The following is a 12,757-nucleotide window of genomic DNA, read 5'->3' as shown; positions in this document are numbered from 1 at the left end:
TGACCGTACATTATAGAATTAGAGGGCTAGCCTTCTATTGCCATGCCAACTTTTTCTAATGTCACCCCATGAAGTGTGCTAATTCTTTGGTGATTTACATATGAATTGGTGTGACATTAGCAAAAGTTGGTGTGGCAATACGATCTCTCAAAAATTAAAGCAACAAAAATAGATAGGATGAAGATAAAGAATACCCTCTAAGAATTCCATAGGGTTCTAGAACAAATGATGTAAGTGTTTAAGTTATGGCTCAAAATCAATTAGACCCGGTCCAGGTATGTGTGTTTTTTGGGTGGTCCAAGGTAATTTGGGTTGGGCTTGTAACTTATGTAAGTGACCCACTTTGTGTTCCTTCTAAAAGGGATTTTGTTTTCTTTTGTTGTAAGTCTAACTTCAAGTCTCTGTCTTTTTTAGAGAAGAGAGTAGAGAAAGAAAGAAACCCAAGAGAGGAAAGGTTGACAGGTTTGAGAAGATTGAGATCTAAAAGAAGGTGAAGCTAAGAGATAGTAGTGACTCCTTGTATTGATTTGCCCCATTTTCTTCATAGTGAAATCAAGGTCCAATGCTCATATCTTCATGGACGTAACCTTTTGGTGAATCATGTAAGATCTCGTGTTGTGGGTATTGTGTTCTCACTCTTTTCTTTGTGTGGTTATATATCTTCTCTACATTTGCTACTATTAGTTGGGTTAGCCTTCATTGTCATTATCAAACAGGGTCTTTGAAGGTGTGGCATACAAGGTGTTTGGTGAAATACTCAATAGGTGTTTGATCAAATTACTAAGTAAGCTTCACAAAGGTGTTCACATACACAACAAGTGGTATCAAAACAGAGGTTATCTAGGGTATTTGCAATGGCGGAAAAGGGTACAACGATGATCAAAAGTTATGGTGGGGTGAAGCTTGAGGTGAAGTCATTTGATGGAAAATCAAATTTTACGTTGTGACGAAGGAAGATGAGAAATATTAGTATCCAACAGGGGCTTCATAATTGCATTCGAGACATTGAAGTGAAGTCGGAGAGTATGTCCAATGAGACATGGGAAGAGTTGGATTTAAAGGCTATTAGTTTCATTGAGTTGTATGTTTCCGATGAAGTCATGTACAACATCATGGAAGAAAAGACCGCAAAGAGAACATGGTATAAACTTGAGAAACTTTACATGGAAAAGACTTTTTCCAACAAATTATTGCTTAATGACCAACTCTATGACCTAAGGATGGAGAAAGGACAAGACATCATGAAGCATTTGAACATGTTCAATCGGTGTTTTAGTGATTTGTTGAAAGTAGAAGTGAAGTTTGAAGAAGAAGACAACATAGCTCTTGTTAAGATCACTTCTTAATTCATTTTAACACTTTCGGACCACACTTATGGTTGGCAAAGAGAATTTCAAGTTTGAGGAGAAGACCTAATCTCTCACGTGACTATGAACAAGTCAAATAAGAAGGATGCTCAAGAGGAAGGACTCATTGCAAAGGGTTCAAGTGAGTGAGGTCGAATAAAGGAGAAAGGAAAACTCGAAGGGAAAAATTCTAGATCCAAATCTTGAAGTGGAGTGCTACTATTGCGGGAAGAAGTGACATTACAAAAGAAATTGTAGAAAATACAAAGCGGAGGTAAAAGAAGGGAAGAAAACCAAATCAAGCTGCACGGTAAACATAGCATCGAAAAGCAATGGAGAGCTCTTAGCGGCATGTTTGGGTAATCTCACCTCCAACTCTTGGAATTTAGATTTCGGGTGTACTTTTCATATATGTTCCAATCATGATAGGTTTGACTCCTATTAAGCTCATGACGGTGGAGATGTTCTAATAGGTAACGATGCGGCATGCAAAGTCATTGGAATGGGTATCGTGAAGATAAAAATATATGATGGGGTTGTTAGAACCTTGGGTAGTATGAGGCACGTGCTAACATTTAAGAAGAATTTGATATCCTTGGGCACACTCTGACTCAAATAGGTGTTCTTTCTCAGCAAAGTGTCTAAAGAATCCATAATGATAATAAAATGTATGAAGCTTGCAAATAACCTCTACAAGCTTTTGGGAAACACAATTCTAGGTGGATTTGCAATATCCACGGAGGAAAATTCTAGAAAGGATGAAACTCAACTTTGGCACTTAATGCTTTGTCATATGAGTGAAAGAGCAATGCAAGAATTACACCGACGACAATTGTTGAAGGGTGTTGGAGCATGCAAGCTAGAATTCTGCAAGTTTTGTGTGATGTGAAAGCAAAGTAAGGTATCGTTCAAGGTTGCAAACAAAGGGATCAAGAGTAAGAGATTGCTAGACTACATTCATTCCGATGTGTAGGGGCCTGCATCTACTAAATCAAAAAGTGGAGCTTGCTACTTTGTCACTTTCATGGATGATTTTTCAAGAAAGGTTTGGGTTTACTTTATGAAGGAGAAATCCGATATCTTTGCCAAGTTTGTGGAATGGAAGACCGAGGTAGAAAATCAAACGGGAAGAAAAATCAAATACTGGAGAAATGATAATGGGGATGAGTACAAAGATGGCAAGCTCTTGAAGTTTTGCAAAGAAGAAGACATCACAAGACATTTCTCTGTAAAGAAAAATCCTCAACAAAATGACACGACTAAGCGGATAAATAGAACTCTCATAAAGAGGGGAAGATGCATGAGACTACATGCGTGGTTGCCCGAATCATTTTGGGTAAAATCGGTTAAACATATTTGTTATTTGGTTAATTGATCACCATCTAAGTTACTTGAATTTAAATATACCGAAGAGGTATAGACAGGCAAAGAAGTGGACTACTCTACATTGAAGGTGTTTGGATGTAGGGCATACTTCCCATTCCTAGTGATAAGAGAAACAAGTTGCAATCAAAATCACTCAAGTGCATCTTTCTCGGATTCGAGAAGGAATTTAAGCTTTAGGATCCGATAAACAAGAAGAAAATTCCTAGTAAAGATGTGGTCTTTGATGAAGGTTCCATAGCAAAGGGAGAATTCAAGAAAAATGATGATGAGAAGCCGGTTGTTGTTGACAAAGTAATTGTTATTGAAATTCCTATTAGCACGGAGAAGACTATAAGGGAAGAACCTCAAATTCAATTTGAGGAGGGTAGCGCATCTGGTGGGGATGAACAACAAGATAGGATTTATGATGAGCCTTCTAACATAGCACAAGGAAGGCCAAGAACAACCATCATACCACCTCAAAGGTATGGATGGGAAGATGAAGTGTACTTTGCACTAGTGGCAAGTAAGGGAGATCCCACTAAACCGGATACAAGGGACAAGTTTGAGCAATGCTTAAACTTGATTAATCGCATTACTTGTTGAGATTTGAGAGCACCATCCACTTGAGGTGCATGGAAATGAGAGGTTTCTAATCAAGGTGGAAGAGTTATAAACACATCGAGGTTTCAACATTTCCAAGGGTTGAAGAGTTTTTTTTGCCAAGGTGGAGATTGTTGAAGTTATGGCTTAAAAATCAATTAGGCCCGGTCCAAGTATGTGTGTTTTTTGGGTGGTCCTAGGTAATTTGGGTCAGGCTTGCAACTTATGTAAGTGGTTCACTTTATGGTGCTTTTAAAAGGGATTTTGTTTTTTTTTTCTATTGTAAATCTAACTTCAAGTCTAAGTCTTTTCTAGAGAAAAGAGCAGAGAAAGAAAGAAACTCAAGAGAGGAGAGGAGAGGTCAAGAGGTTTGGGAAGATTGAGATTTAGAAGAAAGTGATTCTAAGTAATAGAGGTGACTCCTTGTATTGATTTGCCCCGTTTTCTTCATAGTGAAATCGAGCTTCAGCGCTCATATCTCTGTGAACGTAACCTTCGGATAAACCACGTAAGATCTCGTGTTCTGGGTATTGTGTTCTTACTTTTTTCTTTGTGTGATTGTTTATCTTCTTTGCATTTATTACTATTAGTTGAGTGATCCTTCATTGTCATTATCAAACAAGGTCTTGGAAGGTATGGCATTGATGTTTGGTGAAATACCCAATAAGTGTTTGATCAAATTACTAAGTGAGCCTCACAAAGGTGTTCGCTTATACAATAGTAAGACATTCAAAGATTATATTCATATGCAATCTCACATTCACTTGCACGGGGTTCAAAATCAATTGTTCAAGGTCTCCTCAAATTACAACCTTGCAACTAAAAACAAGCAATCAAACATCACTTACTAAAGAATGTTTTACCTTCACCGGTAATGGATAGATCTACAACTCCTATAGAGATGATCTGTTCGCTTTATTTTTCTATTCCCTGTCTTTGACGTTTCTGAACATCAAAGCAAACATCAATAAGACCTGTTATGCCCGCAGTTATCTTTTGGCCAATTTTTACAGGACCAACACCTTGTGGAGTGCCTACACAAAGAGCATCAGTAGCAAGGTTAGGTATCAGGATCCTCTTTTATCCACATCAATGAATAAATAAAACATAAACACCAATGTCCTTTATGTGATGAGGTATTGGAAAGATGACTAAGACAAGCAGTCTTGTGATATTGTGCATCTTCGGCTAATAACAGAGAAGAAACAAAATATAAAATGTAATCTTTTAGGAGTCATGTGTAGATAAATATAAATGGAAAATACTTTCAAGGATTTTCTTTCGCAACCCATCATCTGTAGAGGAATGAAAATGCTAGAGCCATATGCATCAAATAGTTTTTTGGTCTCAGAGTCTAACTTATAGAGCTGTTATTGGCATCCTAACATTTACTTATTACACCCCAATTTCTCAAATTATTTATCACATTACAAAGGTCTGGCCCAAATTATAATCTCAACATTACAAAACATTATACATAATACACTCATTCAAACAATTTGAGTAGTTGACACCCAAACTTTTACCTATTCTCAACCATTCACTTATTTTCTTGGGTGAATCTCCATTTCATGCGCTTAATATGACAAATTCCAGTTTCAGTAAACTATTCATTTTAATTCCCAAAACATGCTTTTTACAGTGAATTCATAACTTATATAATCTATAAATCCATCAATAAAATACCAGCGATTTTGCCTTATCAGCAATCTCGCTGGTAATTTATCAACAAATTCTTTGATTATAAAAGTGACGAATTGACTGGAAAAGCATGTTTTGGGAATTAAAATGAACAATGTACCGAAATCAGAATTTGGACATAAGTTGCACACATTTTGGGGAAAATCCCTATTTTATTTATTTTTAATTGGGATGCCAATAGCATCTCTCTTAATTTAATGGTCATGCAATAGGAACTACAATTTACTAAAGGGATATTGGAAAGTTGACATCAGGAAGAAAAAAAAATACTCTGATACTTCTTCCCAAAGATTGTAAAAGAGAACATAAATCAAGGATTCTTGACGGAGCTGACAACCTACACCGTAAACATGGCACACCAGTGCGATAATCCAGTGGGCAACCCCATGATAGGACAGCACGCATTTTGGGGAAAATCCCTATTTTATTTATTTTTAATTGGGATGCCAATAGCATCTCTCTTAATTTAATGGTCATGCAATAGGAACTACAATTTACTAAAGGGATATTGGAAAGTTGACATCAGGAAGAAAAAAAAATACTCTGATACTTCTTCCCAAAGATTGTAAAAGAGAACATAAATCAAGGATTCTTGACGGAGCTGACAACCTACACCGTAAACATGGCACACCAGTGCGATAATCCAGTGGGCAACCTCATGATAGGACAGCACGCAATCTAATCTAGACAAGAGCTAAAATGTGAGTGGCTTAAAATATTTGTGGTTAAGGTCCAAAAGTAATTCCCTACATTGGAAATTAAGGACACTCAAGAGTGACAAGACTTGCTAGGTTTGACCAGTCTAAAAGGTAATTCACGGATTGAGTGAGAATGATGAAGAGCTACAACTAATTTCACAAAAAGACAACATTCATCAAAACTTCGACATATAAGGGAGAATATCTGTGTAATACCTGTGAGTATGACATCTCCTTCTAGAAGTGTCATGATAGAACTTATGTGGCTAATAAGAAATGGGATCTTAAAGATCATATCACTGGTTGACCCCTTTTGCCTGATTTCTTCGTCAACCTACAAAGAAAGAGTCACTCATTATGATGTCCCCAGTGACTAATTGCACTGGTATTTACTGAAACAAATGGAAAATGAGGAGAGTATGAAGAAAGTAGAACCTTTAGCCACAGCTCCAAGTTGTCAGGGTCCGGTATCATTGACTTGGCCAACTGCAGCGAACTTCAATGTATAAGGTAATGGACATATTTAGATATTTACCTTTAGGGCTCATGGACTCTTAAATAATAATAAATAAATAAATAAAAGGAAAAAAAATGACACAACCATATATTCAGATCCAGTTTCTCTTTATATATTAAATTTGATTAACTATTACCCATAAAAATATTACTTTGATTTCCCAAACCTCATATTAGATTGATGGCTCTTTTTCAGTGACCAGCCTTTGTTTCATCAGAACAAGAAAAGATCTTTAAATTGAATCTTGACAACAAACTCGAATAATGACAAACCTCAAAAACTCTTAATGGAAATAGGAAGGTAACAAAAAAATAAGGTTTTTTTCTTTTTCTTCTTACAACTGAACTAATTGGAGTGAAGGTGTCCTGTCCTTTAGCCACTGTCCATGGAAGACCTGCAGACTAAACAACACAAAAAAGAACATTGGTAACTAAAACAGAAACTACAATCTGAATAACCATTTAAGCACATCAGCGTACAGTCCTACAATAAACTATAGCAAATCAAAAGGAAGTTAGTGGAGTACAGGTAGGGACAAGACTTTTCTCCCCAAATCAAAAGTACAAGACAGCAGCCTACAAATCATGAAATTCTTATTTCAGATTTTTAAGAATTAGAGGTGGGAACAAAAAGCACTCAATATGCCTGTATGAGAAGAAAAAAAGTCCTTTTATCCTTTTATTAAAATATATCTATACTAATTTTCTCTGTGACTAATCAAAGCTGAAAATTTCCTGAAGTTGTTCATAGCTCACTTACACAGTGTACTATAAATATATGAAGGATGCATAGGTGCATGCATTTGTAGTTAACATCATGGTAACTAAGTGTTATTTCTATCTAAAACTTCTTTTTTTACATAGCAGTGGGTTGAAAACTAAAGTAAATAAATCAAATGGAACATCTACGCCATTGAAATATAATATATATAGGGGAGCGTTCAAGGGACATAAGTAAAAACATATGTAAAAACAATCATTTTTCAAAATATGGGTTAGAAATTTCAGATTGAGCTGATTTTTTGTGAGGATGATTTCTATGATGAGAAGATCATCCTCACAAAAAAATCAGCTCAATTTGAACCTTCTAACCCCATCAAAAGTGATTTAGAATGTGGACCATCGACTTTTTACCAATAATTTGTAAACCACTTTGATGGATTTAGAAGTTTTAGATTGGGCTGACTTTTTGTGAGGATGATCTTCTCATCATAGAGATTATCCTCACAAAAAAATCAGCTCAATCTGAACCTTCTAACCCATGTTTTGAAAAATGATTGTTTTTACATATGTTTTTACTTATGTCCCATGAGCGCCCCCCATATATATATGAGATACACATATATATATCTATGAGAGCAGTCTGTAGGAAAGTAACAAAGACAACAACCGTGACATCCTTTAGATCTTGACAGATCTAACATTCAAGATTGAAATGGGCAGTTGCAAAGCATAAAGTAACTTTTCACTCATTTTTAATAAATTTATTGTCATATTCACAATCTCCTCTCTCGATTAAATTTGCTTCCCCACACTTTTAGCTCTAAAGCATCACTCATCTGAATCCTCGGTCGTCTTCCCAAAACACGAACCCTAAAAGAGCTCAACCAAACTCAAGCTTCACTCATTTGTCGTCATCCCCAAGACAAACCCTAAGAGCTCAACCCAACTCAACTGTTCCACTCCACGCGCAAAGATCGACAACAAAACCCTAGTTTGACCGAGATCCCCAACTCCATAGAGAACCTCTCTCTCTCTAAGTTTTGATTTCAACTCTAACCTTCACTCCAACATTGTTGACAGCAGAAGCTCGTTTCGCAACAGAGAACCCCAGGTATATTTTTCTTATCTTCGTATCTATTTTTGTACCTTTGCTTTAGAATGGCTCCCAGAAATTTCATTATTTATATCTGTGTAACATTTCAATACTATTGGAGTTTTTTTTCCTCTCTCTAGATATTAGATTCACATTAGGTCCCTCCATTTACATACTCGTTTTATCTCCGCATCTGTACTCATATAATCGTCTCTAAACCATTCATATGTTCATATTTAGGACTGCAAAATTGTTCTTGATTTACCCTCCAAAAAAATTAAAAAAATTGTTCTTGATGTCATCATGGAGCATTTTCTTAACTTCAGTTACTTGCTTTTAAAGGATGAAAGATGCCTTGCTAGCTCCTTAAAAATTTCACATAAATATATTTGTGAAATGCATAGCATAGATAAAAGAATTAACAATTGGTTTTACTAGACTGACAAAATTTATCCTTTACTAAAACAAAATGAACAAGACCGCACCTTAGCCGAAGATTGGATTTCCCTTGCAGTCATATCCAATGCAAGAGCATAACCTGAAACATGTATAAACAAAACCAATCAAATACATAAAATCTCATTATTTGGATACCATATTCACTTCTTTGGGCTTTTATTGAATCAAGAAATAGGTTTGATTGTTCATCTGACATCTCAATCCTATAAAAACTGTAGGCCAAAGGTTTCAAACTGCATCAACAACCATTAAAACATAACCAACATGATTGATGACAACAAAACAAAAAAATCGTTAAGCATTTTCCAACGTACAATTATGCTCTGATTTGGAGAAATGTACACCATATGATGCTATAATGAGCTACATACGTTTAAATTTCTGACCGACTTCCGAATTCCAATTTCATTTCCTAATTCAAATCTAAGTTTAGAGGTGTGTAATGTTTCTTGAAGATAGTCACTGCCAATACTTCCCAATGTGCAAAGATTAAGACAACTCTAAACTCATTCTGAAATTCTCGCGCAACTCGACAAAGACGTGATACTTAAAAAAATATAATAAAATCCCATTTTAAATAAATTTTTTTTGAAAAAAAAAGCATAAAAATTAGTACTTTAAAACAGTATAAGATTGTTCAGTTTTGTTAAACATTAAGTACTGTAGAACGCATCTCTTCTACATGATTTAACATACACTAATCTGTTCTTTGAAGTTAATAATACCTCCAACATAATCCATGGCAGTTGATTCAGGAACATCGCGAGCTTTCTTCCCAATCACAACCGCCAACTCCACTTCATGATCGAGTGATAACAGAGGGTACGGAACTTCAATTGTTCCTCCGTTTTGTAGATATGAAGAGGTTGGCTTCATGAACAATACTGGCTCCTGTGATTCATCAAAAACTTACATGATCGATCACAGAATTTGAAAATTAAAATAAAAAATTCAAACTATATGTAACTAATTGGATGTCCCGATTTAGTTCTGAATTTTTACGAATTTAAGGAGAAATCGAATCCATAATAGAGGATTTTGAACCTAGATTGCATGGCTAAGCAAAGTTTACAGGAAAATCTAAAAACGATAAAATATCAGATCTAGAAAGAGGAAAGAACCTTAGGAACAGCGTTTCCGAGCTCTTTAGCATGAGCGGCATAGTTTCTGCCCACAGCCACGATCTTAGTTCCCATGCCCAGGAGCTTCTGATACGCCGAACATGCCGTCGCCATCTCTCTCTCTCTCTCTCTCTTTTCAGAAATCAGCGTAGACAAGCTTGATGGGAAAGATTACATCGAAGGACCTCTCGGTCTCTCACTCTCTCCACGTTTTGCCAAATGAGAAACATTTTCCTCACTAACTTCGTAAGGTGATTTTTGTTAAACTGAAGAAAAAAAAAAAAAAAGTGTTGAATATCATTAAGTACTGAAACTTATAAGTGTTGAATTTAAGTACTGAAAAAATTATTTGTTTAGATGCTGAATCATATTTATTACATATTACTGAAAATGATAAATTATTTTTGTTAGCCTTACAATCATATTATATGTTGTTTGCATGTTTCAAATGCCTATTTCTAATCAAACACAATAAAATATATTATTTCTTATAAAATTAAAATATAATTCATTTTTAAATAATAAATAATACTCAAATCTTCAATTTATAAATAATAATTTCTATTTATAAAAGCCCACAAATTTCAAATTAAAAATAATAATGTCATACAAGTTATCAAAATTTGAAATCAACATTAAAATAATTTAATTTTGGATGAATAATTTTCTATGGAAATGAAGGATGTGTAATTATAAAAGCACCCTATGAATTAATAAGGGCAACCCACACTATAGCCAATTTTTTTTATTTTATATGGATTAAAATTTTTGGAATGAACAAATTTTTAGTGAGGATGGTCTATATGGTCTAAAGACCATCCTCACCAAAAATTAGTCCATTTTGAAGCTTCTAACTCATCAAAAATAGTTTTTTTTTTTTTTTAAATGACGATTTACGGTTCTTGATCTTGTTTTGATAAGATTAAAAGTTTCAGAATGTGCTGATTTTTGGTGAGGATGATCTCCTCATTGTAGAAATCATTCTCATCAAAAATCAACTTATTCCAAAACTTTTAACTCATATAAGACAAAATAATTTAGCCATGGTGTATGTTTTATTAATTTATGAGGTGCTTATAAATTAATGAGGAGATCATCCTCACCAAAAATCAACTCATTCCAAAACTTTTAACCCATATAAGATAAAATAATTTGGCCATGGTGTGGGTTTATTAATTTATGGGATGCTTATATACTTATCCATAAGATATAAGAGGTAATATCATTTTAAGAATAAGGATATACTTGTCCATGCTCAAAAAAATGAAGGGCATACTTGTTCGTGTAGAAAAAAACGAAGTGCTTACCGCTTCAGCACTTTTTTTCATCATCAAAATAGTTCTGAATTTTTTTTCACTTATTTTCAGCAATAAGCGCTGAAAATATAGAGTAAACAAATGCGCTATTTTGACAAAAAATACTGAATTTAATTTTTTTCAACAATAAGCACTGAAAAATAACGCAAACAAACACTGTCTAAAATTTTAAGCCTTACCAAGAGTCGTTTTGCCAACAATCCAACACCACAACCCTCTAATTTTCTTGGAAGATTAAAAAAAATCAAAAAAGATAATTTCTTTTGAATTTATTCCAAGATTTTGAGAATGGATGAATACCTAATTTCCACATAACTTTCAAACTTAAAATTTAAATTCAACTATGAAAAATTACTTTTTTTTTTAAAAATCTTTTTTCAAAGTTGATAGAATTTTTTCCTCGACAAACCTGAAACATCTGACATTGATTTCTAATGATGCAAGGTGAGCCTTAGATAGTGAGGTTGAAATCCTTATTAATTTAGCAAGGTTAGTTGAACACTTGCCAAATTATACATGTCTTCAAACTTTTCATAATTATTATAATTTTCATAATTGTACTTAGGTACCTTAAATGTTTATAATTCTATAGGGGTCCCTTAAATTTATCTTAAAATTTTGTTGATCCTTTAATTTTATATAATTATTATAAAGTTCCTATATTTTTCTTGTACTTTTATTAATTACATAAAAAGTTAGGATCCACAACAGTGTTCAATTCCTATAATAAAGGTATAGTGTCTATCGACACGTGTTGTTTCGTTTTTCTTTTTATAAGCAAAGTTTCATTAGAAAGAGTGAGATTGGCCGAGATGACCAATCAAGCAAGCTCCAAAACAAAGATACTACTCCATAGAAATACAACACACCATTTCCCAATTTCTTACAAAAATTTCAAAGAATACCTCTCTAAAATAGGGATGCAACTTGGGCAAGCTAATCCAAACTCAACCTGATAGATGGGCGAGCCTGGTTTGGATTATATGAAAAATGAGTTGAGCCTGGACTAGGAAATCTCAATCCGAATTGAATTAGGGTTGAGGTTCCAGGCAACCCAACTTAACTTAAACTCGATGCTATATATTTACATATAAATATGTTTTATTTATTTTTAAAAAAATTATGAGTTCTCTCTTTCTAGGTATATTTGTAAAACAAAAGAAAAAAAAATTATGAGATAAAAATTTATGGATTTGGAAGTTGTGTGCAAATTCATTTATTAGTGTTTTTGTTTTTTATATTATATTTCTTTTTTAAGATATAAAATAAAATTTATGTGTTGATCAAAATGAAATTCCACTTTGCTCAATAAACCCAATCTGCCAAAAATTACCTTAACTTGGGCTAACTCAATCTCAACCTGATTTTAGAAGCTCAATTTCAGGTTGAGTTTGAGTTAACGAGCTTTAACCCGATGGTTGGGTTAAGGGTTCTACAACTTGGGTTGACCTTCTGACTCGCCCAGGTTGAAGCCCTACGTTAAACTCATTGTAAACCTTGGACCAGAAAAAAGACAAAACTCAAAGTAGACAAGATTATTTCCTTCCACTCCTTCATTTTTCCTTTGAAAGTGCGACTATTACGCTCTTTTTGAACACTTCAACAAATTGCAAATAGAGTGATATTCCACAACACCCTCTGCGCACCTGAGAAAGAATACCCAAGAGAGACACATGAGATGAAGATATCTTTAACTGTTCTCAGCAAGCAGGTTGACACTTCGAACAAGCTAAAGAAATGTGCCCAAATATCTTAAGTGAACCTACAATAAAGAAGAAGATGGTTTGTTGATTATCCATTTCTCAAACACAACAAT

General features: G+C 34.3%; 1 protein-coding gene across 1 annotated transcript; it reads right to left on the bottom strand.

Moving 5' to 3' along the window:
• Positions 1–4,024: 4,024 nt before the first annotated feature.
• Positions 4,025–9,850, bottom strand: LOC147396030 (Fumarylacetoacetate (FAA) hydrolase family). Its single transcript, XM_086449910.1, has 7 exons — positions 9,626–9,850; positions 9,230–9,395; positions 8,531–8,583; positions 6,569–6,631; positions 6,149–6,199; positions 5,930–6,047; positions 4,025–4,348 (listed from the first exon to the last, which is right to left on the bottom strand). The coding sequence occupies exons 1-7, from the start codon at positions 9,737–9,739 to the stop codon at positions 4,230–4,232; spliced, it is 684 nt and encodes a 227-aa protein (XP_086306036.1). The 5' UTR covers positions 9,740–9,850; the 3' UTR covers positions 4,025–4,229.
• Between the last annotated feature and the right edge of the window lie 2,907 nt (positions 9,851–12,757).

This window comes from Akebia trifoliata, chromosome 8 (genome assembly GCF_017979445.1).
Source record: "Akebia trifoliata isolate Shusen 1 chromosome 8, ASM1797944v1, whole genome shotgun sequence".
Lineage (NCBI taxonomy): Eukaryota > Viridiplantae > Streptophyta > Magnoliopsida > Ranunculales > Lardizabalaceae > Akebia > Akebia trifoliata.
This window is presented reverse-complemented; position numbering and strand designations above follow the sequence as displayed.

What these genes read in the sequence shown, in the direction of transcription:
- LOC147396030 (XM_086449910.1), bottom strand. Translation starts at nt 9,739, where the DNA reads ATGGCGACGGCATGTTCGGCGTATCAGAAGCTCCTGGGCATGGGAACT. An exon ending in TGCCATGGATTATGTTGGAG is followed by an intron (nt 8,584 to 9,229) that starts GTATTATTAACT and finishes TACATGTTTCAG; the next exon opens with GTTATGCTCTTGCATTGGAT. An exon ending in AGGAGATGTCATACTCACAG is followed by an intron (nt 4,349 to 5,929) that starts GTATTACACAGA and finishes CTCTTTGTGTAG; the next exon opens with GCACTCCACAAGGTGTTGGT.